At 51.1% G+C, this 25,649-nt stretch overlaps 7 protein-coding genes across 7 annotated transcripts; 2 read left to right on the plus strand and 5 right to left on the minus strand.

Annotated features, from left to right (window-relative positions):
• Nucleotides 1–364: 364 nt before the first annotated feature.
• BKA67DRAFT_653428 (F-box domain-containing protein) lies at nucleotides 365–2,048 on the minus strand (the record flags this gene model as incomplete). The annotated part of the gene is made up of 2 exons (XM_046106366.1): nucleotides 365–1,691; nucleotides 1,744–2,048. The coding sequence occupies 2 exons, from the start codon at nucleotides 2,046–2,048 to the stop codon at nucleotides 365–367; spliced, it is 1,632 nt and encodes a 543-aa protein (XP_045964359.1).
• A 6,426-nt stretch (nucleotides 2,049–8,474) lies between these two features.
• On the plus strand, nucleotides 8,475–10,271 carry BKA67DRAFT_44733 (uncharacterized protein). The gene is made up of 3 exons (XM_046096886.1): nucleotides 8,475–9,345; nucleotides 9,464–9,735; nucleotides 9,793–10,271. Exons 1-3 carry the CDS (start codon nucleotides 8,855–8,857, stop codon nucleotides 10,053–10,055), a joined length of 1,026 nt encoding a protein of 341 aa, XP_045964360.1. The 5' UTR covers nucleotides 8,475–8,854; the 3' UTR covers nucleotides 10,056–10,271.
• Nucleotides 10,272–11,060: 789 nt separating this feature from the next.
• BKA67DRAFT_653430 (uncharacterized protein) lies at nucleotides 11,061–11,944 on the minus strand (the record flags this gene model as incomplete). Its single annotated transcript, XM_046106367.1, has 2 exons — nucleotides 11,061–11,565; nucleotides 11,640–11,944. The coding sequence occupies 2 exons, from the start codon at nucleotides 11,942–11,944 to the stop codon at nucleotides 11,061–11,063; spliced, it is 810 nt and encodes a 269-aa protein (XP_045964361.1).
• Nucleotides 11,945–13,666: 1,722 nt separating this feature from the next.
• BKA67DRAFT_44893 (nuclear pore protein 84/107) lies at nucleotides 13,667–16,989 on the minus strand. Its single transcript, XM_046096887.1, has 5 exons — nucleotides 16,862–16,989; nucleotides 14,739–16,788; nucleotides 14,427–14,688; nucleotides 14,211–14,323; nucleotides 13,667–14,139 (listed from the first exon to the last, which is right to left on the minus strand). Exons 1-5 carry the CDS (start codon nucleotides 16,877–16,879, stop codon nucleotides 13,808–13,810), a joined length of 2,775 nt encoding a protein of 924 aa, XP_045964362.1. The 5' UTR covers nucleotides 16,880–16,989; the 3' UTR covers nucleotides 13,667–13,807.
• A 766-nt stretch (nucleotides 16,990–17,755) lies between these two features.
• BKA67DRAFT_45115 (uncharacterized protein) lies at nucleotides 17,756–18,344 on the minus strand. The gene is made up of 4 exons (XM_046096888.1): nucleotides 18,214–18,344; nucleotides 18,109–18,156; nucleotides 18,043–18,055; nucleotides 17,756–17,986 (listed from the first exon to the last, which is right to left on the minus strand). Exons 1-4 carry the CDS (start codon nucleotides 18,214–18,216, stop codon nucleotides 17,808–17,810), a joined length of 243 nt encoding a protein of 80 aa, XP_045964363.1. The 5' UTR covers nucleotides 18,217–18,344; the 3' UTR covers nucleotides 17,756–17,807.
• Nucleotides 18,345–19,743: 1,399 nt separating this feature from the next.
• BKA67DRAFT_510009 (ubiquitin-related domain-containing protein) lies at nucleotides 19,744–20,133 on the plus strand (the record flags this gene model as incomplete). Its single annotated transcript, XM_046097289.1, has 2 exons — nucleotides 19,744–19,983; nucleotides 20,065–20,133. The coding sequence occupies 2 exons, from the start codon at nucleotides 19,744–19,746 to the stop codon at nucleotides 20,131–20,133; spliced, it is 309 nt and encodes a 102-aa protein (XP_045964364.1).
• A 948-nt stretch (nucleotides 20,134–21,081) lies between these two features.
• BKA67DRAFT_547340 (uncharacterized protein) lies at nucleotides 21,082–24,493 on the minus strand. Its single transcript, XM_046101446.1, has 2 exons — nucleotides 24,014–24,493; nucleotides 21,082–23,953 (listed from the first exon to the last, which is right to left on the minus strand). The coding sequence occupies exons 1-2, from the start codon at nucleotides 24,261–24,263 to the stop codon at nucleotides 21,375–21,377; spliced, it is 2,829 nt and encodes a 942-aa protein (XP_045964365.1). The 5' UTR covers nucleotides 24,264–24,493; the 3' UTR covers nucleotides 21,082–21,374.
• Between the last annotated feature and the right edge of the window lie 1,156 nt (nucleotides 24,494–25,649).

Below are 25,649 nucleotides of genomic sequence, written 5' to 3' on the forward strand. Positions count from 1 at the left end.
ATCTATTCTAGGCATATCGCCCGAGCCATTCGACCTTCATGGGCTAATGTCCATGCCCTCCGATATCCAGTGAAATGCATCAAACATCGCAAGGTGTGAGATCCTTGGTGTAATAAACAGGTTCAGTACATAAGAAAGTAACTCCTATAAGTTTCGCCGTCGCCATCTGTGCAAAAAGGCCAGCCCGGGTTTTTCCCGTGTAGCTCGCCAAAAACCGAAACGCCTGGAAATGCTCACGCCATGGGTATAGAAAAGAGTATGTTTGAACGTGTCGTAGTAGTAGTAGTGGTAGTAGTAGTAGGTCGGATTTGCAATACGGTGAAGTCGATCGAGGTTTCCCTTAATGTGAAAATGACCCCGGCTCCTATTCAATGGGGTCTTCTTCGATTGCTTCCATTGGCGGACGAATCGACTCAGGTGCACCTGTCCCGTACCACCATTCGTCTTCCATGGCAGCACTATCTTCTCGGATTAGCTCCAACATTACTTGTGCGTTCCGCCTGATATCTTGGGGCCTCTCCACGACCTTCCTGTCCATGATGAGAGCCTCCGCTGTGGGCAGCCATATTTGTTGTAAAATGGGCACGTCTGGTGTGACGAGACGTGATTGTTCTTTGGGCAGGGGTCCCATGGGCATGCCTGCTGCCAAACTGGTGTCGAAAATCCAACTATCGGAAGGTCTCCCTATTCCAGAGACGTCGCTTAGCCGCCGACCTGTTTCGGAGCCCCGTCGACCCGGAGCGTTCGAAACTGATGGTAAGGGTGATGTAGGTTCATTATGTCCTATAGAAATATCCGTAGTACCAAATGTCGACTTTTTCCGGTGTAAGCCCATAAACCCGCGGCGTGGCTTAGTTGGGGCATCAACGCAAGGCACATGTGGCCTAGGCTCTACAAAGCTCTCTTTCGACTCTTTCATTAAGCCGTTGTACCATCTGTCAACAGCGCCTCGTCGTGCAGAATAACCTTTTATCTCCCAGAACTTTTCGACTTGTCGCAGACCACCCACGCATAGGGCAGTTGCATATATTTCGTCAGCAGGTTTGTCCTTCAAATAACCACGGAGAGTACGTTCCAGACGACCGGCATAAGACGGTGGTCGTAGGCGTCGTACGAAAGACGCAACCACCATTGGGAAAATCTGGTGAACCTGTAATAGTGTTTTGTCGTCATACATACTCATTATCTGGGCTTCGACGGGGTTAATTGTATAGGGAGCCTTGTTCAGCCCATATCCATGTTCCTGTACAAACTTGACATGAAGGTCCCGATAGGTTTCGAAGAAGTGGAAGACCGTAAACAAGAGCGGAATGAGTCTTCGACGCATTCGTTCATGTTGTTGAGCAAAATCGTTGCGTTGTGCTGGAGTATTCCTTAGAAATATCTCTTTCGTAATCCACTCGCATATCAAGAATGCTAGTTTGGCCGCAACGTGTAATCGATGCCATATCCCGCATAGATAATGGAAATTGACCTTGGAAAACTCAGGCACGGGGTACAGTCGTAAGGCGTACGCCGGGATGTGATGCTCGATGTGATAGCGAGTAATAGGTAACTCGTTGAAAGATACCATAGCATGCCATGATCGGGACGCCAGCCGCAGATTCAAGATGTCCGACAGAGGTAACGATGCAATGATTTGTATCTTGAGCTCGTTTGGTAATACCAGAAAGAGTTGGTCGAATGAGGCACTGCAATGAGTCAATAAAACCGAGACTTATGAGAGGTTATGAGCAGACGAACCTCTTCTTCACGCCAGCTTCAGTGGATATCCTCCGCTCATGGTCGACAGATGCCCGTGACGGAAGTATAGAGCGTAGGCTAAAGTTGGCCCGCTTCTTCTTCTCCAAGGCATCGTTGATAAGCTGATCTTTTGTTCTTCCGATGGGAAGGATAAACGTTGAGGACTGAGAAATGACGGAGCCATCTTGAGGAAGCGCTTGATCCTTGGTCTCAGTAAGCTGTTTTAATTTATCGAAGTATCGCTGCGAGGCGAATTCAGTAATGTGAGGGGGGTCCATCGTGACTACTCGCTGTGATGTAGACATGATGGGTTTGAAGCAGGGTGGGAGACAGGCAGGCACTGCTGGTGCTTGCTGTCTCCTACAGGGCAGGGAAAGCCGGGAGAACGGAGTGGTCTGAAGCGACAAAGGCCGGTCGCGAACTAAACATATTGATACATCAGGCCGCTAGAGTTGTGGATGCCGAGAGCAAATAATGGGATTCAACGTCGGGCGTTTCGAGTGACGGTTTTAACGAGAGTGCGTGATCCCCTCCGCGAAAGCCGACAGCCACTGCAGTAACCTGTCGAATCGATTCTCTAACCGACAATATCCTCCTGATGGCGTTTCTAACGTACAAGCAGCACCTGCGCTTGGACTTGAACGAGTTTCGGGGACACAAGAACACAATTATATGCTGTGCTCCGATACCACGATAGCGACGTCGATGGGAATAGTCCACACTGAATTGGCGGGTAAGGTCAACAGCCGCAACCCTCCTCTGCTTCGCGTTCGCAGCTCTGCAGATACGTGTTGCAGTCTTGGTCGTGAATAGGTCGTCGCGAAAGTCGGTGGTTCACGCCTGCGACAATGGGAATGAGGCAAGTGCCGGAGAAAAAGGACAACCGGTCGATCGCAATCCGATTCAGTCCAGTCCAATCCAACCCACGAAGATAGGGCGGAGCAGGGGTGGTGGTTGTAAAGGGAAGCACTCTGTGTATGGCTTTCGGTTTGTTGTAGGTATTAGATGGTTGAGAACAGGAACACCAGTCACCAAGGTATGTGAAGGGGAGAATAACGGGAGAATAGAGACTGGTTGTCTCGCAAGCCAAGGTTTCCAGGTTGGCTGAGGTGAGGGACGCCTCTGAACGCAAGAGAGCGAAGCCCAGGCTCGACTTTACTCGACTTGGCAGCAGTGGGAGCGGATCGAGACAGTGAGGAGAAAAGGAAAAGAGGCCGAGAATGGAGAAGGGGGGGGGGGGGCGTGTCTGAGCGTTATGGATTGGCCGACAGCAGTAGTTGGAAGATACGCCAGGCCCAGTGTGGGTATCCTATGTACGCTGAACGTGGTGGGCGTGGGTATTCCGCAACCTAGAGCCTGGAGCGTACCTTGTACAGCGTAGTGGACATGGGCGTGGATTTGACCGTCGGGTGGGTGTCTGGCGTGAAATATAGGAGACCGCCGCTACCAATTGGATATCCACACTATGCTCTTTTGCGTCCTCGCCCCGGGGAAGGCGTCCGCGGTTCAATCGGTTCAATCGTGGCTGCAATGACCACGATTCTGGGTCTTCTTCTTTTGGCTTCTCCCACTACTTGGTAGATTCCGTCAAGGTTCCAAAAGAATTCCGGTCCATCGAAATCGTGGAGTACAAAACAAATCTGTTGGACCCTATGGGCTGGGGGACTTGCACTGCTGCGTTTGAGTCGTGCTGATTTGGTGTTGGGTTTAACTGTATCTCAGGGACCGGACCAAGATTAAGTGACTAAGCAGTCACTGGGAGGAGGGACGCGGACATGCGCTATGTACGTACGAGGTCAAGCACATCGATTGCTCACGCGCACCTAATGCTTATGGTTGTGCTTGTGTTATTGCAAACTATGACTATTTTTGCATCTTGATTTCATGAGTTGGCAGGTGGTAGTGGAAGCATATGTATTGTTCAACGGTGTATACTGACAATATACCGATCCTGTAGTCGTATGGTGCTAATCGTGTCACGCGTTTCGGGGGCATTCTGCATACAATGCACTGTATGTGGTGAGCAACGGCTAATGGGAGGCTAATAGGAGACGACTATGGTCACATCTGGGTCTGAAGAGTGTTGGATTGTTCGAGTGCTGCTCACGGCGATTTGACCGGCGAAATAGTGGAGACCCACAGATGGCACGAGCGAGTTATGTTCCGGCATATGCTCTCACAGAGTGCAAAGTTACAACACGCCCAGGCAACTTCATTTTGCTTTCTACCAATTTATCCCTCCCTTCCGCTGCAGCACCCCTGGCCACGAGAATTCCGCATGTTCTGGAGTGCCATCGCATACGGATGTTGTGTCGACAGCACCATCGTGAAGGGCTTGGCGGACACACCGAGCACGGCAGTGCCAAGTGGTTTGGCCCAAGTGCTATTCATATTTTCTCCAGTCGTCTGCTTGCTGTATCTACATAACATCTCACGAACCGAATCGGCCCGTATAAGAGCGACCTGCTTTCTAATCACGGGCTTCGCAACGCACCCGATTGAACGTTATGCTCTCGCGCGGATCAATCGTCTCCTCCCACCTGACTTTTGGTGGGAGGTGCAGTGGGTGCCAAGCAGCGCGTCACCCATCTTACATGTGAAGTCATCCATACTCCTCAATACACACGTAGCCCGGCTTCTTCCCCAGTGTCCCCAGTGCGTTGGAATTTTGCCGGGTTTGTCGTCGCAGAGGCGCTCCATTGTATTAACTGCGACTGGTGCGACTGGTGCGCTTGGAAGCCTCGAGTGTCTTATGTATTAGTGGTATCCGCTCGACCCATTTGCTCTCCATCATTTTCGCAACACGTGCTTGCTATTACTGGATCCTCAACTATGTCCTTGCTTTTCTGCTTGCGAACCAACTGTAATGCGCCTGCGTTTCCGCCTTCCGTGTCAGTATATTCGTGATCAGCCGATTCAATGACCTCGGCTGAGGATCTGCGGTCTATGGCGAAACTATGGAGTATATTTATTAAGCTTTCACCGGTGCTCGTCAGTTTTAGACCCGGTGTCTCTTGAACGGATGGCCTAAGCTACATATCCAGCAATGACCGGAAAGGGGCCGAATGAAGTTTAAGCGTCGTCGTCACTCCCAAATGCTCGATGGTCTTGATCGGAGGTGGCTAGGCGCCGTGAATATCACCGAAAAACGACTGCTGCCGAGTCAAACAGTCCCGATTGCCATCACAGATGTGCCGTCACTCAATACACCGGCCTATGGTGGTGATGAGTTCATACATACAAACTGTCTACGCCTAAGAGATGATACGTAACCATAAAAGCGGTGCAACGTAATGCTTTCGCAGAGACTAGGTTAAGTCGTATTAACCAAGAGCAAGGCGTCACGAGGGTTCGTGAGTGCATTTACACGCAGGGTAAGGTAGGCGGACTAAGCGCCATGCTCATGCTTCGACACGGAACGTGAAGTGAGATCTGCACCGCAAGCTCGGCACTTCTCAGATAGGCTGTTGCTTCTTGCTATGCCAATCTCGGCGTTGCATCAACACTCAGAACTCACCACCGCTAGAGTCACTGCCCATTTCCGATCTATTACGACGGCAGACTGTCAAGTAGTAGACACAAGAGTTTGCGCAGTTGCATGGACCTACTTGCCATACCAGCATAGCGGGATTCACTATCTTATCATATAAAATGACATCAGTTGCCCTATGACCCGGGGGAATGTGTATGTTGTGACGGATGCCGTCCACTGGTGGGAGTTTCCAGACCTTGCAGACTTCTCTATCTATCACCTCAGCCGGCTTTTCTGTCCCTCTTCCGCGACACCGCCGGTCCATTCTTCCTCAGCATCATGCGGTGGAAGCACTCAGACCTCATACGTCTTCACCATGGGCTTTGTGGATTCTGGAGACCCTCCATATGGATCCTAAGCTGATCAGGTGCTCTGTTATAAGGCCGATATTGCCGTTGTGCTCGGTGCTATTATTGTTTCGTTATCTGCCTATTCTCCATGGGGACTCCTCTTAGCACTTGTCTGACTTGACACATCGTGATAAGAAACAAGTTACTCATCAGTAGGTGGGTTCAAAATATGAGGTAAAAAGTTAGGTGAAATCCTTATGGAAACCACACGGTCTGCAGATCTCTTGTACATGAGCGTGGCTTGTGTGAGCTATCAACCTGTTTAGTACAGCTTTTGGTGATGTTGCGCCAGGCTGAGATATCTGACAAAGACGTGTGGATCTAGCGAAGTCCAGGCTCCAAGGGGGGAGGGGGGAGGGGGGTGTCGATGCAAATTCCCCGCGAAAAAGAAACCCACTTTTCAGAGTCTTCCCCGGCCCTACTCCGGTCGCTTCCAAACTCTCATAAATCGCCATCCCGGTAGCCGACATTACCTCGCATTATTGTGCGATTGGGTTTCCTTGAACCCTGTGAATCTCGTTTTTCTTCGAAAGTTTCTAGAATAAAGAATTAGGTTTGCAGCAGGGCCGCTTGGGGAAAACTGATAGAAAACGGCTCTCTGTGCAAAACTGTGTTTCATTGAAGATGAAATTTCTCCGAAGAAACCCCATCGTCTATGTAGTCTACGGATTCTGGCCGATTGTTCGTCCAGCCAATCCTCCCTCCAGCGTCATTTGCATGGCTCGCGTAATGTGCCAGAAGGCTCGCTTCAACCAGTCGTCACCGTCGTGCCCTGCTTGAGAAATCAATAATCACCAAACCGCTCTTCTGAAAACAGTCCTTGGCAAATAATTATTATCGCCATAGTCAATGGAAAGCGCTTACAGCAATGGTTTGCGATATTCACAGCAGTAACAACCACACAGTTGGATTATTCCGCCAATCAATTATCCTACGGGTGTAAGTATTGTCACAAAATTGCCACTGCCCAGCTGGAAATTCCGAATCAATCATGGTTGCGAAACAAGCAAGGACGAAGCAGGCCCGCAGGGTGGAGAACCATGGCTATCTTCGGACCGTCTCGCCTTCCAAATGGACCCGACGATCCCAAGTGGCTCATTCAGTGGATCTATTGGAGATTCGGTACGTGGGGGATTTCTTGATCTAACGGGTCTGGGGAAAGAACCAAAATGGTGTCGCAAGCTGGCAATTTTCATGGGGGCGGGCTCTGATGAGGACCCAGAACTTTATCGATGTCATCTCAAAACTCCAATATATTTTGACGATTTTCCTGGACTGACCGCTCACCTTCTCCGCAGCCCATGAGATACAGAATCTGGCCCACTGCGAACGGACGTTGATGGAGAGAATGAAATGTCCTGACCCCCGGAAAAGCATATGTCCGCTCCAGCTATCCTAGCCAAAGTCGGAACTCTTCTTCGCGACGGGACCCTTATTCGCTCCGCTGAATAATGGGGTCTTTGTGTGGTCTGGCATCGTATCATCCGGGGATCATTGCACCCGTTCACGAGCTCCGCACTATGTAACTACACACATGGGCGCCAGCAGACGACCTTGAATCTGGAGAAAACATGACGTTGATACGTTATATTAATATTCGATGCCTGACGATGGTGGGTGACGTGCTTCCCTGGCTGCGATTGTGGATATGGAAGGAGGACGGGCCATTTGTGACTCTTATCATGACACGCTGTTCGACAAATACTTGAACCACCGAGCACGTTATAAACACCTGGTGTTCTCTGTCACAGGCATAACTGCACTTTGACAAGCTCGTGGCCTTGAAATTTTTAAATTCTTTTTAACCTCGCACGCGCTCGTCTTGGATTGGTTTGTTTATGCTCTGACAAAATCAATTGTGTAGCTTTGCTAATATGCAACTGGCACCATCAGTCACTAGCGACTTGTGTAAGTTATCTCAGAGGAGTGCTTCGCGGATCAAACACTCGCAGCTTTCCGTCACGTCTTTCTCGATGGAAACTTGGGGCCAATGGTCATGAAGCGCAATTATCAGGAAATCTTCCTCGTCTAATTGACGCCAGAAGCCGGCTTTTTTCGAGCGTAAACGGTTATTAGGCTGCCTCAACGCCGATCCGCTCCGGAAGAGCCTTCGCGAAAGGATCAATGCTGGTGCCACACATTGCGTCAAATCAATAACTGATGACCCAAAAATTGCCGCTCTGCGACCGAACTGCTCCTGACAGAGGTTATCTTGTTGCAACTCGACCGGAGAGACGGTAAGAAGCAAAGTAATACACTGGAAACAATTCTAGTGGGATGTTGCACATGCGAGTCGGTGTTGCAGGTTTTGGTTCCTCTGTAGTATTTGCCACGATGTTCCGACAGTTTGGAGACGCTGTCAGCCCCTCTCCTAGGGAGGAATAGAGCGGCGGCATAGGACAATATCGTTGCTGATGGACCCATTATTTCACATACTGATATGCGTGCAAGCTCTAAATTTAGCATCATTCCTGCCCACGTTGTTCGTCCGTCTGCTTGTTGAAGGAGTCCCTAATACTTCTCGGCTACTTGCGTGATTCAGCTCATCCCGCCGCATAGTCCGAGAAATGTAATAGCCTCGCCATCCTGACCAATGTCCTTTGTCGGTACCGTACTCTCAACGCCAAGATGTCGAGCGTTCCCCTTTCAGTCAGGGTATCATTGCAACCCTGAAATCATCCAGCGATTTTCCTGACCCTCACCCCGCTGCGAAGCCGTTCTGCTGGTCTACAGTCAGGTCACCATCAAGCGAAACTTTTGGGATCAAAGTGAAGCAAATCCTATGATTACAATTGGGCATGGCAGCTGAACTCCTCGTTCCTGCTTCGTTTTTCTTTGGTAAAAACTCACTACCCGTCTTGCCTCATTCCCATACGAGATAACGGGGTGCTGCTGGGATCAGGATAAGGTGTGGATGTTTACGGCCCGCGACCGCTACAACACCGCAACATTCAGGATCCGTCAACAACGCACATTGAACTTGCGGGCCTTTTCATTTTTACTCTAGTCATTTGTTGACAGTCGCTCCCGGTCCAGGCTATACCCATCGATAGCACGCGGTGCTGTTAATGCAGTAGCTCCCCGCGCGTTGTTCTCGGAGAGTCTCAACCGTTGATATTAGATCTCTGGCGAGGCAGCACCACATAGCGTCGCATTGCATCTAGCGCAGCACTGCGACTTGTGAGTCTAGCTCAAGTAGGACCACAGCTACCTTTGCCGTGAAACAGCTATGTCAGTTCTGATGGGCGCGCCATCAGCGCCTGGTCTCAATATCCCCAATGCGGACCAGTTAGCAGCCACCGGTTTGGTGGAGTCCCCCGGGACTCCTTCCTCTCCCAATGCATGGGCACGTTTTGAGTTCGAGATGGGACGCGGCAATGAAGGCTCGAAGGTCTTGGTGGTCGAGTGGGATCCGGCAGTGGCTGGGGCTGACGATACGGAACCACATCAGCCACGCCAGGATCTCGATACGTGGGATGTGTCTTGGGAGGGAAAGATCTTCAAGGAGACCAACGAGGTCAAGGAGGTCGAGGGTGACTCTACTCATCGTATCCTCATCCTCATAGAGGACGATGTTCATGTACCATCAGTGGTCACGATATCACATACGTTGACAGGCCGCAGATTGGTCGCAAGACCAATGCCTGCAATCTTCACGCCAGCGCTCGGGGCCGACGTTACGAAAGCCGCCGGGAAGCGAGGCGTCCTTCACACGCAGTGGTGAGTTTCCTCGCTTTTACAACCTTGCAGCGGAATGTCATTGGGGGGGAGGGGGGGACTAGACAACGGCGATATGTGCCCTCTATCTCCAAGAGCAACCACTAACACTGATTGGCAGGGCGGAAAAGAGGTTGAGACAACTCTCAACGGAATACGATCGCGAAGTGCAGGTCAACAGCGAGGGCGTTGGTGCGCAGATGGCCTGGGATGACATGACGTGGGTTGCTTACCATTTTGGCCTTCAACATCCCTATCCCGCCGGCAGGCCAGTCCAACAGGAGGCTCCGCCCACGCCTCAAAGTCCCCGGTCGCCGGTAGGAGGTAAACTCGGCGAAAAGCTGAGAGGGCTCAAGCTTGCCACAAGTCCTTCTGAGCTGGCTAACACAGGAGGTAAGCTGAGCTTGACAGGGGTGTGGACGAGGAGTGAGGATTTAACAGGAATCACAGGTCAACGACCAAACCAACATTACTTTACACCCAGTAACTCTGGGACTACGACACGCACTCGATCGGCTTTGTCTACGGCCGTGGCCGTGGGAGGTACAACATCCGGAGTGGCATCGTTAGATGCCATGATGGAGGATGACAAATCGGCACCGCCAGCCCGGCCGCCCCTGGAGAATCAGGTAACTGAAGACGAGCTATTCGCTCTGCCTATGAGCCCAAGAAGCCCAGAAATGAAGAAGAGTCCTTTCAGTATGATCAAATAGAAGGAGTTGTCTAGCTATTCACTCGACATTCAAAAGCGAAGAACTGCCGAATTCGCAACACCCTGACACACGCTTCCCTCATTGCTGCTTCCGGAAAAGCTTCCAGGAAGTGCTCTCGGCCGGGATGTCGAGATAGTAGGTAGCACGAGAAACTTGCAAAGCAAGTTCGCTACTCACAGCGAAGCGATCGATGGGATGTATAGATCACATGGGTAATAGAAGCGAGGGCTTAATATAAGGATTTGTTATCAACCCTTCAATGCATTTTTGGTTCGATCCCCAACTCTGTAAGGCCACATCTCAATCTGCGATCTAAGTGGGATCTTAGTGTCCATTCCCGAACCAGACACCCCGTCCGTCAAATTGAGCCAACAACTATCGTCACACCACACACCCCAGCCCCGGTATGCTTTCCTACTGCACGATGGAGGTCATCGGTCCGACTCCAACCTTGCGTGACTGCAGGACGATAAACTCAGTAGAAACCCGCCGCAGGGTTTCATCGGGCCTTTCTGATTCGCTAAGTTTATTCTTGTGTTGAGCCTGCCTCGTTTCCGGCGGCTTCCAGAAAACCGACGTCGTGCCAAGGGAATATAAGTGAGGCTGGTTTCACGATCCTCTTGCGGACTGGTTACACCATACGTCCGCCAGAGGCGCGCAAGCTCCAGGGCGAGCGGCATGGATGATGAGGTTCCCTCACACAGCTGGAATGAAGGCAAAGTGTGAGCTCAACTCCGCCCAGGCATGTAGAAAAACACCGCCCGTACAGCCTGCGCTACTGCCGTCACTGCGGGAACGGGCTACTTCAGCGCTGTTGATGTGACCCTCCATGCTGCCGCACAATCCAAGAGAAGCGTCTCCAGCCCTTGGACCCCAGGAGCCTTCAAGATACTCAACCCAGCGAGCTAGCCAGATATAGATATGTGAAGTAATTGTGCAGGAAACCACCGCGCAATGGCGGTGCCGTCGTCTTTCTGCTGCCAACCAGTCTTGCCAGTGGTGCTGTTACCGCCAGCCCCCGACTCGCCTCTCGTTCCACCTCTCCTTCCGCTCCTGTCTAAGGTAGAACAGCTTCCTGCTCTCTCGGTACCGTCGCACCCAGTCAGTCACCTCACGCTCCGTCGCAACATTGTCCCCGCTTCCTTCGCCCTCCAAGAAGCTCTCCTCCATAGCGTTGCATATCATCTCCTGCTCCTGCAGTCCCTGTGTAAGTCGTTGGTACAGGCTGCCCGGCGCGAACGGCGCCAGGGCCATGTCCATCTCAGACTGCTTGGCGCGCCATTGGCGCTCCAGGGCATGTGTGGAAAGAAGTTGCGCCTGCGTAGAGGAGCGCTGAACTGTGAGATGGGATTCCAGGTCCAGCAGGTGCTGTGTGAGGGCCAGGTTTTCGGCCAGGGCGGACTGCAGAGACGCGTGCGACTGGGTGATGGATGGGTGAGCGGTTACGGGTGAGTGTGTCAGGGAGTTGAGGACGGAGGGCGAGGAGAGGATTGCAGCTAGGTCTTGCTTGCTGTTCAGGTTTGAGTCAGTGGTATAGTCCCCGTCACAAGACAGTATATAATATGAAGCATTTGTTCGACGTACGACTTGTCCTCCAGGAACTTGGGGAGCCAGGTCTCGCCTGGATCTGGAATGTCTGGCGGTGCTTGCTGCTGCTGCTGCTGATGTTGCTGGCGTGTCCTCTGGGAGTTATGGCGTGAGGGGGCTGGTATCAGGCCTGATGCGTCAGTGTCTATTCCTTTGCCCTTCCAGTCTGCGCCGCTGAAGCCGCCGTCAGTCAGTGGTGAGGGGCGTGGTGACTGCGATGTCGAAGGGGTGCCCAGTCGGCTAGTTTCGTGACTGCTCGGTTTAGGCGGCGGCAATGGTGGCGGTGGTGTTGATGAGTACATTTTGGTTCAAATGCTCCTTGAGTGTGCGTCACGAAGACTTGTGTGTCGGACAGAGGCTGTGCATATAGTGTGAAGCTTTGGTGAAATATGGCAACTGATGTCGCAAATGATGTTCATGTACAGTGACGTGACTTGACGACGGCCTGCCTGTGAGCTGCCTGTGAGCAGCCCGCGAGTAATTATGTAGCCTGGGTTAGGCACTGTAGCAGTGTAGCTGTAGCCCAGCTGAGCCCAATTTCTAGTGTACTAAGGTTAGGCTAGGCTAGTCTAGCATGGGCGGCTGCTGCCGAACCTGCTTAAGGCAACTCAAGGCAACCCTAGGTTAGCTAACTCGATGATAGCTTCATGAAGGTCTTAACTTGAAGTGTCTACACTGACACAAGAACATCACACAAGAACTTCACCACGGTATTCAAATCCATAGCAAAGCATGATTCTAGTCACTGTATTGACCCCAATGGTGTTATCTTCTAGCGAAGCTGACCTTCTCATATCTCCAAGACGGCCACGCAGCCATGAAGTCCTGCATCGTCTGGTAGATAGAACAGTTCTACACTTGAGATTTGAATTCCGGATTTGGAATATGATAACCCAGCGTCTATACACCTACTGGTCAAGAGATAAAACACAAGTTCGCTGGCTTAAACATTGTGAAGTTACTGAAAGTTGACAGGTCTCTCTCTACCAGTGCAGATCTTGCTGCAAGATCTATAGGAGACCTTCAGCTTAAGAAGATGAGTGATTCTGGTTTGTTGTGTTCTCATTTATTATGCTCATAATTCACACAGATGATGCGAGGGGTTCTAATTTTGCTTCTCATGCTTGACTTCTCACTTGTTAAAACAATCAATAGTTACATAACGAACTTGCACAACCACACCAGGCTTATATCCTTTTTTCCATAGTGTTAAGCTATGCAAGTCATCAAGGCGGCCTGAATTTTTATTTTTTTATTTTTTACTACGAGGTAGCTTTGAGAAACTCATGATTTACCAAGGCATCTCGAAATATTGTCCCGACATTGGTAGGCAGCTGTCTTTACGTGAAGTGGTATGGAATATATGGAGGCTTAAAATGAAATAGGGGAGGAGCAATGAAGCCCGAACTATACCACAAAGCCTCTGAATCACCGCTTGCCATGTTTGTCAGGATGATTAATGTCGGCTTCATCGCGTGAAATCATCTGTGTATGATTCATCCGGCCGACATGTATGGTCCATAGTTTCCCGGCCTTAACCATGAATCATTAGTGCGCCTCACTGTCTCGGTAACAGCTTAAGATGAACGACTGCGATGAGAGTTGTAGCGAGACTGCTTTCGATCACCTCCGAGTTTTGATGGAACAAGAGTCACTTGATTTGGTCTTGCCCTCTTCATTTGCATTGAATGGAAGCCCAAGCAAGTCGTGGAGGTCGTTGGGGCAGCCGCACCTCTGCACAGCAAGTGCCTGAATCCCGTAAGGAGGTATATACGTCCGTCAAAGATTGTGTCTTTGAACAACGACGATAAGCATTCATCACGTAACGCTTCTCTGGTCGTTGCTGGCACGGAAACTAGACATGGGGTTTGCATACAATCCATGGTCGGGATACGCTCAGCTGCCAAACTTCGGTGCACAATACGCCCGTTTTAATATGCTTTTGTAGCCCAGAGTCTTGTAAATAATACACCCCTCCAATGTGTCAGACAAAATGACAAATGTCGTTACACACCCTTCCCTTTTCGAGGCCAAAGTTCAGACCATGTCATTCAGAACGCCGTAACCTGTTCCTTGCCGGAGCGCTAGATGTATCACGCCTATTATTTTACTCTCATGCTCATTTAGAGAGTCTGGAATCAAGTCTTTGAATGGCCGCAGTATCCCTACGGATTTTTGATGCTCCACAACTCCTTACTCCATCCCATCTCCCTAAACTTCTTGTTGCTTGCACTGCCGGTTCTGCGCTTGTCTTCACTGTTGATAGCTAGGGCTTTGGAGCAGTTAGCAAAGGCTTGAACCAGCTCGGTCATGCGATCACTCTTCATCATGACACCTGCGACATCGGAGTCCTTCTCTGCAATTAAAGCCGCTAGCTCCATGGCCTCAAGCAGGTTATCACGTGAAAGCGTTGTGCCGCCGTAGTGTAGCACGCTGACATAGCCAAGAATAACTTCAGGCAGGTACATCTCGCGGAGGAGATCAAAGTCTGCATCATCTGTTTAACAAACGTGTCAGTACATTTCATTATGAAGCAATTCCAACAACAACAAAGTCCTTGTGATATACCTTCGATGCGCTCAAGGAGCCACCCGTGCAGGACGGGAGTCATGTAAGCCTTGACATAATTGACGTGTCCACCCAGAGTGGGTAGGAATTCTGCAGTACGCTCGAATGTAGGGCTGTTGTGTCGATATGAATTAGCTGAGGAACCGTCATGAATCATGGTGTTAAACGAGGGGGGAATAGGGACAAATGAACAAAACGAAATAGGAAAAAACTTACTCAAGCTGAAGGTCGGCGGTAGCGCCAACGGTTTCCATAGAGTCTAGTGCGCGCATGAGTGATTCAAGGTCTAAGAAGTTTCGAGCAACAGTCAGCTGTCGTTGTTGGCCTTCCTCATCTACAAACTCGTTGGCTTCGATGGCTTCGCTAAACCACATCGGATTGGTATCGTCTTGGACTGGGATTCCAGCTTTAATCCTGAAGATGTCGGCACATGTCACACGACGTGACAAAGCGAGTGCAGCTTGTAGGTTGTAGGATTCTGGACATGTGTCAGCAAATTAGACCCTTGGATTTGAGGCTCGAACTTACTCAGGAAGCGCTTATAGATGGCCACACCGACGGCGAATGTCTCGTCCCAAAGCCCATCGACAAGCAACATCCATTCTAATGATTGTATAAGTTGTTCATCGGTGGATTCGAGCTCGTCGGGAACCTCGCCCAAGAAGTCTGGGACCAAGCGCCTGCCGAATCTCACCGTTGGCGGTTCGTCCGTGAACAACTTGAGATCTGCTCGAATGGGGGCCCGAGAGTCTTCGGGATTCTCTTTAAGTAGAGAATGCGGCTGGAATACCACAAACTCAGCAATGTCCATACCCAGCTTCTCCATAATCCTCAGCAGCATCTTACGGTCTTCACCGTCGACAACCTTGCTGACGTTGCGGCTGAGCGTGTAGAAAGCCCTTTCTCCCTGCAATTTCGAGCAGTAAAGCGGTAGAAGCTCGACCATGCTGTTCAAGCGTAAAGCGCTGATATAGGCAGCTAATGCATTTTCTTGGGTCCTTCTTGATTCTGCGTCGATCTCGCCATCTTGCAGGTCATCGAGGCTTGCTAGCAGCAGATATACATGAACCAGGATCCTCAGACCATTCTGATCAGCTAGTGAGAAGTATTTATCAGAGTCGATATTGCTTCGGGACTTGTTTGAGGCTGGAATAAGCCGGGAAGGTTCGTGTTGGTTAGCTTGTTTGCCGAGCACGAGGCCTTCGTTCTCTATGTATTGATCGACTGTATTTGAGATGATAGCTGACTGTAGCGATTTGATAGGGACACGGGCTTCATCCGTAGTCGTGGGACTTGTCTCCAGAGTACCCAGCCAAGCCTCACTTACAGTGCCCGCATCTCCATGAGCGTGGACGGCGTCAAAGACTTGCAATTGGCCGACTGCTTGTGTTGCGTCATGCGGTAGACGTTTCTGGACGAATGCATCAAACTGCGAACGCAAGAGGGCATTGACTTGTGTGAAGACGTGGTCATCCCAAGACTTGCAAACTGGAGAAACTGTCTTGACGTCACCGGACAGAATACCATAAACCGCGCGCTCATAATCGTCCGTTCCGCCTTGTCGTGCCAAAGCATAACATGTTCTCCGCCAGAGCAGGAGGGCTAGAGTGTTTGGGTTGGCGTCTTTGTCCTCGGAATGCTTAGACAAAGGCATTGCTGACATGCTCATAGCCCGCCAGACTTCAGTCCTCTCAACACACCAATCTCTAATCTCTGCTACGCTTCTGCCTCTTCGAAGCAATTCATAGCATCCGAGCCAGATAGCGCGCTCAAAATACTCGTCCTGTGGTTGGAGCTTTCGACCTTGTCGTGTAATGACGTCTGGATCAAGTTGTGTCACCAGAGAGTTCGCCCCCGTCGAATCCGTGACATTCTGCGAGTTTGGATCCAAAGATCCCGTCCATCCGTTGACGCTTTTCTGCATTTTGATGGCGGACCGAGTGTGAAGCCAGCCGTACGCGATGATGTCACCGCGCTCAGCGTTTTGCTGCAGGTCCCGCACCATATCATCGATATCGTCCCTCGTGTCGTCGGCTGTTATCTGAAGCACTTCTAGGATCTCCTTCCGTTCTTGTGCCGTGACGTCGGATTGCAAAAACTCTTCCCACAACTCTGCGTTGGTCGAGTATTTGGACGGCTCCTCACGCTTGGGCTGTGCGATCTTTCTCTCCGGGTAACGCAATGGCAACAGTCGCCGCAGCAAGTCCCAAGTCTGAACTTCGCGCTCCAAGGTCGCTAGTTCCTCGTCCGAAAGGTCTTGGGCGCCGCCATCAGCTTGGTCAACGTCCATAGAGTCTTGGCTGAATCTGTCTTCTGAACTCCGCTGACGCGCTCCTGATCTGCGTCTCTGTGAATACCGTGCGCCGTCGAGCTTCTTGAGTGATATCTCATAATAGGTGTTGACGAGCTTAAGGATCTCAGTGCGCTTTGCTGCCCTCGTGTCGTCGAAATTTGAGATGGTATCCAGAGCTTTCGCGAATTGCTCGGCATCGACAGCAAAGTCGGTCGCATAATCTTCTTCGCCATCATACATGTCCTGGTCAAGATTGAAGCTGCCAGTGCCCGTGACTGAGACATGCTACAAGGAAGAGTCAAGTTAGTAGGAAGCGCATACGTTGTGTCCACGACTTTCATGGACCCCGTTTACTTGCATTTGATTGTGCAGCCATTGCAAAGGATGGTGGGCGACCGGCCTCAACCACTTCCGTAAATGCCCAAGTAGTGAGTCTGGGTATCCCTCAGGGCCCGTGCCGATTTCGTTTCCTCGGGAGCTGAACCAGGAATCTGGAGCAGTGCTGGTATGGGCTGAGCAATGGGGGTGGGCCTCACGGAAGAGACCGCTTAGATGACTGCAGGCGCAATCCCCTTGAATGGTACGGTCTGTCTGGTATGGCTAGAATGTCGTATTCGAAGGAAGCCGCTCGCGTGGTAGAGTTCGGTAAGGATGATGTGAGGCTATCGCGAGGCAAGATATGCGACCTTGAAAGCTCCCCCGGGCAGCTCAAAAAGTGGCAGGCTGAACGCGACTGAATTGGGTAAAGGCACCCAGTTACTGACTTACTTAGTTGCTCTGGCGCGTCTGCTGGCCAACCCTCCACTGAGGCGCGGGTTCCACCAGTTCTCCAGGGGAGCAGAGGCTCTGAGAAGGCACTCTGAGAGGGCACCGTAGCCGCGCTAAGCGAGCTGTAGTGGAGACAGTTCCGCCGTTAAAAGCCTGGAAAAATTTCGCGGCTCTTTGAAATTTCTCTTCTTTTCTTCAAACAAAAATGTCATCGGCATTGGTATTAGAGTCTCGGGATAAACCATATTCTATCAATGTTTATCCAGGCCCTATAAGGGTCTCTTGCGTGCTCAACCATCGCCTAGAAGGTACCCCAGTCGCTCTTCATACAAGTCGCCTATTCTTTGTTCAGGTGGACACACATACGGAGAGTGATACATTCCCACAGTCGGCCCACGTCTATTCTACAGGCCACGTGCAGGTTTTCATATAGATACAGGAAGAGTAGTTTAGCTCTAGGATATTATGACGACTCTCTCTCTCCAGCATTGTGACCGAAAAGCCCCTAGCAGCGTCCCAGGCAGGCATGGCCAGCCTCACTTGCTATTTTCTTCACGCCGCTGCTTCAGCTTCAGCCGTAGCAAATCTGGCCTGGGACAACTCACACTGCTGGCATTGTCACCGTTTTCCCGGTAGAACGCATTGCAGCAGTCGTACAGGGCATCTATCAGGCCCTGACACTTGGACTCATTGTAGTTGTTCTTTGTGAGGCAATCTGGCAATGTCTCAGCTCACGACGGCTGCACGCAACGTTAAGCAGAAAGCACCTACCCTGAATAGCACACTGAAAGCATATGTTAGTAAGACAAAAGATTGTAATTACCAGGGACAACGTACGGCTCTTGGATGGCATGGTGGTTTGGATTTCAAGTCATCCTGAGTTGCCTAAGGCGATGTCAGCGAGTGTATGGAGCAACTTAGGGACAAAACAGAAATTGTTACCATGATCGGAAAGTTCCTCGTGCAATTTTGCCCAACTCGACGATAGTTGACGTGATCTTGAGCTGGTAGTTGGTGTATACCTATGTTGACAACAATAAAACAATAAGCGGGAAAAAAGGTATATCGGAATTGAAAGGATGGCTGTTCCTATACATTAATGTAACTACTTAAGTTAGTTACTTGCGTACACAGTAAGTACGGCTGGTACGTAGAGTAGGTATTTGTGCAAGATAAAATAGCCTAGAAACCTTAGTTCTTGGCCCATGGCGATTACATCATACTAGGATGGCCAGCTCTACTCTGTACAGAACATCTGAACTCACATCCTGACAACACACCCACCCAGCAGCTGGTTCCAAGCACGTGAAACAATGGATGCGTCGAGTTGACAGTAAAATTGATCAACGATAAGCATATGTATATAAAATGCAATAATGATGAGTGACCGGGCGGGACTAGGTTGCAAGAGATTTGCTGTCTTGGCTGTTCTATTGTGCATTTTGTTGCGGCTGGGCTGGGCTGGGCCGTGCGCCCAAGCACTAAAAATTCATAGCTGGTTCGTCCATCCAACTGCTGGTTAGCACTCCATCTCACCCAGCATCACCACTGCGGGCACATCAATCTTGGGGGACCTTAACGGCTAGATACCATTCTTGGTCAGTGATTACCTCCAGTTATATCGTCATCCATCGGCGTTCAATAATTGGAGAACTGGAGCTCCAATTCCATCAGTGGTAAATTGGTGCGCAAAGTGAGATGAAATACTAGTCTGGGCGGCGTGAGGCATTCAAAGAAAAGTACAGATCCGAACTTTGCAGACAAAGCTGTCAAAGGGTGTCATAACCCCCCAAGCCCTCCAGAGCCGCAGCGGACAGGGCCAGAGCTTAGTGGACGTAGGGGGCCACTGAGGGGCGAACCACCTCTATGTCCGGGTGGTAACCCCTCCATTGTTTATTTGCCTTAGCACAGGCCTTAGCACGCGCGCCTTGTTTTACTCTGCATTTCGTTGCGGTTTCGTTTTGTTTCGTTGCGCATCTAATCGCCGACCAACTTTCTTTTCTTTACAGGATCCTGTTCAGCGAGAACCTCACTCTCCAGTTTTGACACCGAGCCCCAGTCACTGTCACAACCTTTCGTCGCATCGCAAATACAAACGAATCTACCCATAGGCCACTGCACGAGTGTAGATACGATATTGCCAACGCACACACTTGGTGAGTTTCTCCTTGCATCATGATCGCAGCACTCAACCCTGCAAATGAATGTGAGACTACCTCCAGCTCTCATTTCCTGCTACCAAGCTCTCGGTGCATCGGCTGGTGCCTTTGCCCGTGCCTATCGACACGATGGGAAACCGGGAGGGTCACGCCGACATGATTCATCTGATGCGCTCCCGCCAAGAGAGACTCACCGTCTAGTCTCGGGACTCTGTCAGACTTCCCCATGTAGACCATTGGGCCCTTGCGCTATATCCAGAAGTGCATCATCGCTAACGGCATGCCGGTTACAGAAAACAACTACTCCACCAATATGTCAGGCGAGAACGAAAGCGGCAGTCCTGCTGGTGAGCGTAGCGAAGCTCCCGCTGGCGCCGAGCACCTCAACATCAAAGTTACGGATAACAATAACGAGGTCTTCTTCAAGATCAAGAGATCTACCAAGCTCGAGAAGCTCATGAACGCTTTCTGCGAGCGCCAGGGCAAGAGCATGACCTCGGTCCGATTCTTGTTCGAGGGCCAGCGTGTTCAGCCTACCGACACTCCCGACAGTGTAAGTAGCTACTAACGTGCTACCCTTTGTTTGGTAAAACTTCATGCTTGGCATACCTCAGCTAACCTTGGTCCTTGATAGCTCGAGATGGCGGATGGCGATTCCCTCGAGGTTCATCAGGAGCAGGTCGGTGGCTTCTGCCATATCTAAACTCGCCATGCGAAACACAACGGTATAGGGGAATCACAGTGCCCGGATGAGAGAACCTTCTATCCTGGGGGAGAAGCCCAACACCAAATGTGACGTGGATAGACTTCCGCAAATCGCACGGACACCAAGAGTAGATTTGATTTGGAAAGGAGTTTTCGCGGGTATGGATCACAGGATACCCGCACCGGCTGGCTGTCTGGACGTCGGAACCAGGATTGTCTTGTTCATGGAAAGTCTGCTGTTTCTCGTTGCATTACCGAAGCTATGACATACGCAATTGATGACGATGCAACTTGAGGCCAAACGGTCAATGGTTGCGATATGACACCCACCTCTCATGCATCCTGCTGCCCGCCAAGTGTCTCGGTGCCTCGAGCGGTCTATACAGTACTCTCTCGCCTATCTCCATCGAACGCCATTTACTACAGTCATTATGGTCTAGCATCATCGCGGAAACATTGGTGTTGCCCCTGTCGTGGCACAATCTCCGTTCCAAGTTCCCACCACAGGAATAAGCTACTACAAACGTTCATTTCCTTGCAACGTCTTTGCTGAATGATAGAATGAGGAAACCTAGTTGTATTCTGAGCCAGAAGACCAGCTGATTTCTTCCATGCTGATAGCGACGAGAAGCTAAAGAAGTTCCACGCTAGAAACAACATGGCCTCTTGAAAGCTTGCTCATGATAGGGACCACTGTACCAACGCTTCCCATCTGACCATACGTAAAACACTTGCCAGCTTCCTAGATGGGGGGGCGGAGTTCTTGCACCAGCTTGTTGGTGTGTGCCGTACCAGCAACATGGGCCAGCCCTGACCAGTCGAAACGACGGAATTAATATGTATGGTACACGGGAAGGTATCAGCATGCAGAGAGCTTAGAGGCGGTAGAAGTCAGAGGTTAGGATATCTGTTCCGTTTCTTATTACACTAGTAAGCTCGCAGCTCGAAATCAAAATTTCATAAACACCAACTTGTCCGAACCGTGCCATTTATGCCTACCCTAAAAACAAAAAACCTGTGCCCCGTACGCAATGCGAAATACACATGATGCAGAATCACGCTTCGGCCACGCTCCATATTCTATGCGCCCCATCCTCCCAAAGGGAGAACAATAGGCTTCAACAGCACTAATTTCCACGGCGACTGCTTCGCTCCTCAGTCAGTGCTCAAGCAGAGCCTGGCCTATATCTTTCTTCCAAATTTGTTGGTTATGTGCCGTTGGTCCTCACTTTCAACAACCTAAGCCTTCAGCTCTCTCATCCGACACCCTGTACATCTGATGCCATCCGCCACCGGGAAGATCTGACCGTCATCGAAGCCTCCACCACAGGTACCGCATCGGAAGCACTCGTCATGCCACTCGCCGCCGAGCGCCTGCACATATTGCCCGATGACTGGCAACTTGCATCTCTTGCACTTTGGTGCACGTCTTTCTGTTCTCTTGGTCTGGCACTTGACGCACCACGCGTACCCATCCTTCTCGATATGCGTCATGCCCTGCTCGAAGGGATCGCCGCACTCAGCGCAGAAGAAGTGTCCGTAATGGTAGTGATTGCCCAGCGCTACGACGTGGTCTCCGAGAATAGGCGTGGTGCAGGTCTTGCAGCGAGGCGCGAAAAGCTCATGCCAGTCCAGGTGGCAAAAGAATCGTAGACGAGCATCGCCATCCTCCGCCATTGTCTGGCCGGGCTCTTCGGGCAGTACCTCGCCAGCAGCCCGGCGGGCGATACGTTCGAGACGTGCGGATCGGAAAGAATCCGGTTCAGGTGAGATCTCAAGTGCTTCGAGAGATGTGCCACAGGTGTAGCAGGCGAAACACTGTGGATGGAAGCGCTCAGGACCACCACGGAGAGATATCACTCGGCCTTCGATAGGGAAGGAGCACTCATGACAAATGGCAGTGGCCCGGGACCCAACCGCTCCAGGAGCCGCTGACCAATGCCCAGGGGCGGCGCCATGGTTACCACGCATGAATGGGTTCTTCCGTGTAGGAGTAGGTAGAGGACGTGCCGGGGTTTTGGTGCCATTGCTGTTGCCGGCGCTATTGCCATCGTCAGGTGTCACAATCATCGGGATGTTAGAACTTTGCTTGCCACCTTCACCGTCCGGCGTGACAATGATGGGTATTGCAGGTGCGCCATCGCCAGATACCATGATTGATGGCACCGTGGGTGCATCGCCCGGTGTGACGGCGATTGTTGGAACGTTGGGTCTGGGTCTGGGTCTGCTGTCACCTGGAGCTGCTATGGAAATACTTGGGATGGGCGGTTTGCTAGATGATGGGCGCGGTGCTGGCGGTGTCGGGGCTTGAACCACCGGCGTAAATGAGATAGTAGGGACAGGCGGATGCGCAGGGTTTTGTGTGTTCGACTGGGACTGGAACTTGCTGTCCGCTCTTTCTTGCGGGTCTGGTATGACCCCGATGGAGAGACGGATGGGCTCCGGTTTGGGCTCTGGGTTTTTATCAGCAGCCGCCTCTTCCGGGGGCTTCCAACTATTATCGAAGCTTACGATGGGACGTCCTGCGTTGTCACTGACAGCCGAAGGCGTAGGTAGTTTCCTGCTGCGATCTCCAAGCTTGAAGCTTGTCGCCTGGCGAATGTCGTCACCACGGATCTCAACACCATTCTTTTTTGGAACACTGTCGTTGACGCGAGGCCCCGCCGGCTTTGGCGGATTTGATGTGTATGCAGGGTTTCTCGACTGTGTCGGCTCGTTTCGGTGGATTTCAACCCTATGGAATGGTCTGGCAGGCGTGGAAATTGGAGCAGCCTTGTCAGCAGCAGATGCAGCCGGGTCAGGGGCGAATTGGACTTTGTTGAAAGGGCCGCGTAACTTGAGCCGTACAGGCTGTGTGACTTCCTCGACCGGCTTAGCAACGATCTTCGAGTTTCTCCTTCCCATAGGTGTATCACCTTCGGGCTCTTCCCAGATCTGGTCTCCAGAAAAGGGCTTCTCGATCTCTCCACTGATATTGCGCTTCATACTGCTTCTCCGACGACCAACTGATGTCAATGCCGGGCCGACACTGCCGATTGGTTTGACCTTCGTGGACTCCGTAGAGGCTTGTAGAAGTTCGTCCAGACTCATACGCGGGCTTTCTAGTGAAACACCTCGTTCACTACCAGAGGAGCTACCTCCCGAGGCGGAACGCGTGCCGTCTCGGGCCAGTCCGGTTGCGGCAATATCGCCACCACGTCCGTTTATTGTAGCAGTACGTGCGTGAGCATAGCTGTTCTCGCGCATGTGAGGCTTGTAGCGGTACGGTGTGCCAGGCTCTGGTGGCTTGATACCATTCTGGTGTTGATAGACCAGCTCAGCTGCCTCATTCAGGGCAGCGTGGTATATACGAGTATCGTCGTCGTTGTTGTCTTCTGGCTCTGAGGGTTTCTTCTGCTCGTCCTTCAAGTCCATGTCTTCCAATGCAGTGCGCAAGGAGACGGCCTCCTCCTTCTCCATCCATCGACTTCCTCTTTCCATGTATGTAGCAGTCGGCACGACTTCGTTCGGCCTCAACGGCTTTACTGGAGAGGACTTCTCCGGGTAGTAGTCCCTGCCGGACATGGTGGTGTATCGCGAGGCCACGCTTCCGACCAAGCTAGGCCGAACGCTTGGCGGTCTGGCAACATCGGATTGCGTACGCAGGGGAGAAGGTTTGACAGCAGGCTCCGTCTTGATGGAGGAACCAGCAATGGATGGGCGAGAGGAATCTGCCCTTTCCAGCTCTCGACGAGTTATCGTTGATTCGTATGAAGGTAGCGGTCGAGCACCGCCTGGGCGACTGACGCGGTTGTCACGAAGGCTGGCGAGATAGGAAGCTGAGCATGTCATGTCAGTTGGAGGTGGTACTTAACTCAGGCAATGCGGACTGTGCCTACCGAACTGCTTGCTATCCATGTATGAGGGTGACGGCGGCGTGACCTTGCGGGTCGACGGCTGCTCCTTGGACTTGCCCCGGAGGCTGCCCATGATGTTATCTTGTGCGTTGGACCTCGTTTCGCCAGGTTTGGGGTTTATGTGGTTATAAGGGAGTTGCAGCGGTGACTGAGTTCGAGCCAAGTCTAAGTAAGATATACGGTTGGTGGAATCGAATGCACAGGCAGGAGGGAGGCAGGCAAGAATTATCATATACTGCTACAGAATATCGGGGGTATCGATGATGTTTACTGGCTACTGGAAGCTCAAGGTTGCCATGGAAAGGAGTGCCTGGCTTGGGTGTGTTGTGTATCTCTCTCCAATGAGTCAATGTGTCAGATGTTATGCATGCATGATGATGTGTTGTTTCTTATTCAGAAAAGGGTGTCCACTGTGGAATTCAGGCGGTTCTTTGCTGGCGCCCTGAGCTGAGTGAACGAGAGGGTGAATGAATGAGAGATACGGGAAAAGTCTCCCCAGCGCGCCAGGGTCCCATCGCAAGCACTAAAACTTTCTGTTTGGCTCTATGAGCCACCACGTTGCCCGGCGACCGCTAGCCTAAGGGTACCTTGTCTAGCGCCGGGCCCAGATATTTAGTGCGATCATGCCCTGCAGGCCCTGTGTAACCTCCAAGGGCCATCTGCCGTGTTGCATACCCCGATATATGAGACCTCGATCTGCATGTTCCAACTTACGGAAGCATCAAGGCTGCCAGCTCGGTAGCTACCGGATCGATATTGCTGAGATTATCTTGACAGGAGCGCTCTTGTTCCACATGTCTTTCCACAGACCGACATGATTGACGGCGAAGCTTTCACCGACAAAGCTGAATGAATGCCCACGTACTACACAACCAATAGCTTTACTTCATCAAAACAATACGCCTACCTACCAACCACAATGAGCACCGTCCTATATTCAAGTAGCAGGTTCATGCTTCTAGATCCCTATAACCTTCACTAACCATACTCTCCTCCTCCACCTACTAGTACCGTCCTTAGAGTATTTCCGGACTTAATCGGGGGTTCCTCCCTCGATTCCCCTTCGGAGTCTATCTAGTCCGCATCAGACAAATGAAACATGTCCTTAGCAACGAGTCGGGGGAGGGGGGGTTAGTAAGTATAGGCCAATATAAGAGGCTGGTATCTATAAACCTAGATACTTAGAGCACTTTATGAAAAACGACATCCTCCGTTTGTGCCCGTGGTTTCGATATAGTGGGACGCTTTGGTGTGTGTGTCAGGGGTCGTTGGTCAAGTCAAATGTTTGCGACGACGTTGCCTTATGTAAGTACCATAATATGTGCTGAACTTTGCAGGAAGCAGTTTCACCTAGAGGTGATAATTATATTAGAGCAGAGTATAACAAGCTTATTGCTATTACAATTTATCTGTTGTGTAAGATGTTTCAAGTGAACCTATTGACATTTGATAATATTTCAACACAGGAGCACAATCTAAGTTCTGTATCGTTCAAGTCGAAGTCCGCACAACTTAGTAGCAGAACCACAGATCTTCAGTAGCACCCCACGCCAGCTATGTACTATTTGTTGGTAGAACATCACAGTGTCAACTGGCAGTGTTCCTCTAGCAAAGAAAA

The sequence above is a fragment of the Truncatella angustata genome, assembly GCF_020726525.1.
Source record: "Truncatella angustata strain MPI-SDFR-AT-0073 chromosome Unknown BKA67scaffold_1, whole genome shotgun sequence".
In the NCBI taxonomy this organism is placed as follows: domain Eukaryota; kingdom Fungi; phylum Ascomycota; class Sordariomycetes; order Amphisphaeriales; family Sporocadaceae; genus Truncatella; species Truncatella angustata.

Bases quoted from the DNA above. Each gene is read 5' to 3' on its own strand.
- BKA67DRAFT_44733 (XM_046096886.1), top strand. From the start codon at position 8,855: ATGTCAGTTCTGATGGGCGCGCCATCAGCGCCTGGTCTCAATATCCCC. The intron at 9,346-9,463 runs GTGAGTTTCCTC...ACTGATTGGCAG, and splicing joins GGCGTCCTTCACACGCAGTG to GGCGGAAAAGAGGTTGAGAC. The intron at 9,736-9,792 runs GTAAGCTGAGCT...CAGGAATCACAG, and splicing joins TGAGCTGGCTAACACAGGAG to GTCAACGACCAAACCAACAT.
- BKA67DRAFT_547340 (XM_046101446.1), bottom strand. From the start codon at position 24,263: ATGATAATTCTTGCCTGCCTCCCTCCTGCCTGTGCATTCGATTCCACC. The intron at 23,954-24,013 runs GTAGGCACAGTC...TGACATGCTCAG, and splicing joins CATGGATAGCAAGCAGTTCG to CTTCCTATCTCGCCAGCCTT.
- BKA67DRAFT_44893 (XM_046096887.1), bottom strand. The intron at 14,689-14,738 runs GTAAGTTCGAGC...ACACATGTCCAG, and splicing joins CATCTATAAGCGCTTCCTGA to AATCCTACAACCTACAAGCT. The intron at 14,140-14,210 runs GTATATCACAAG...TTTGTTAAACAG, and splicing joins GCTCCTTGAGCGCATCGAAG to ATGATGCAGACTTTGATCTC.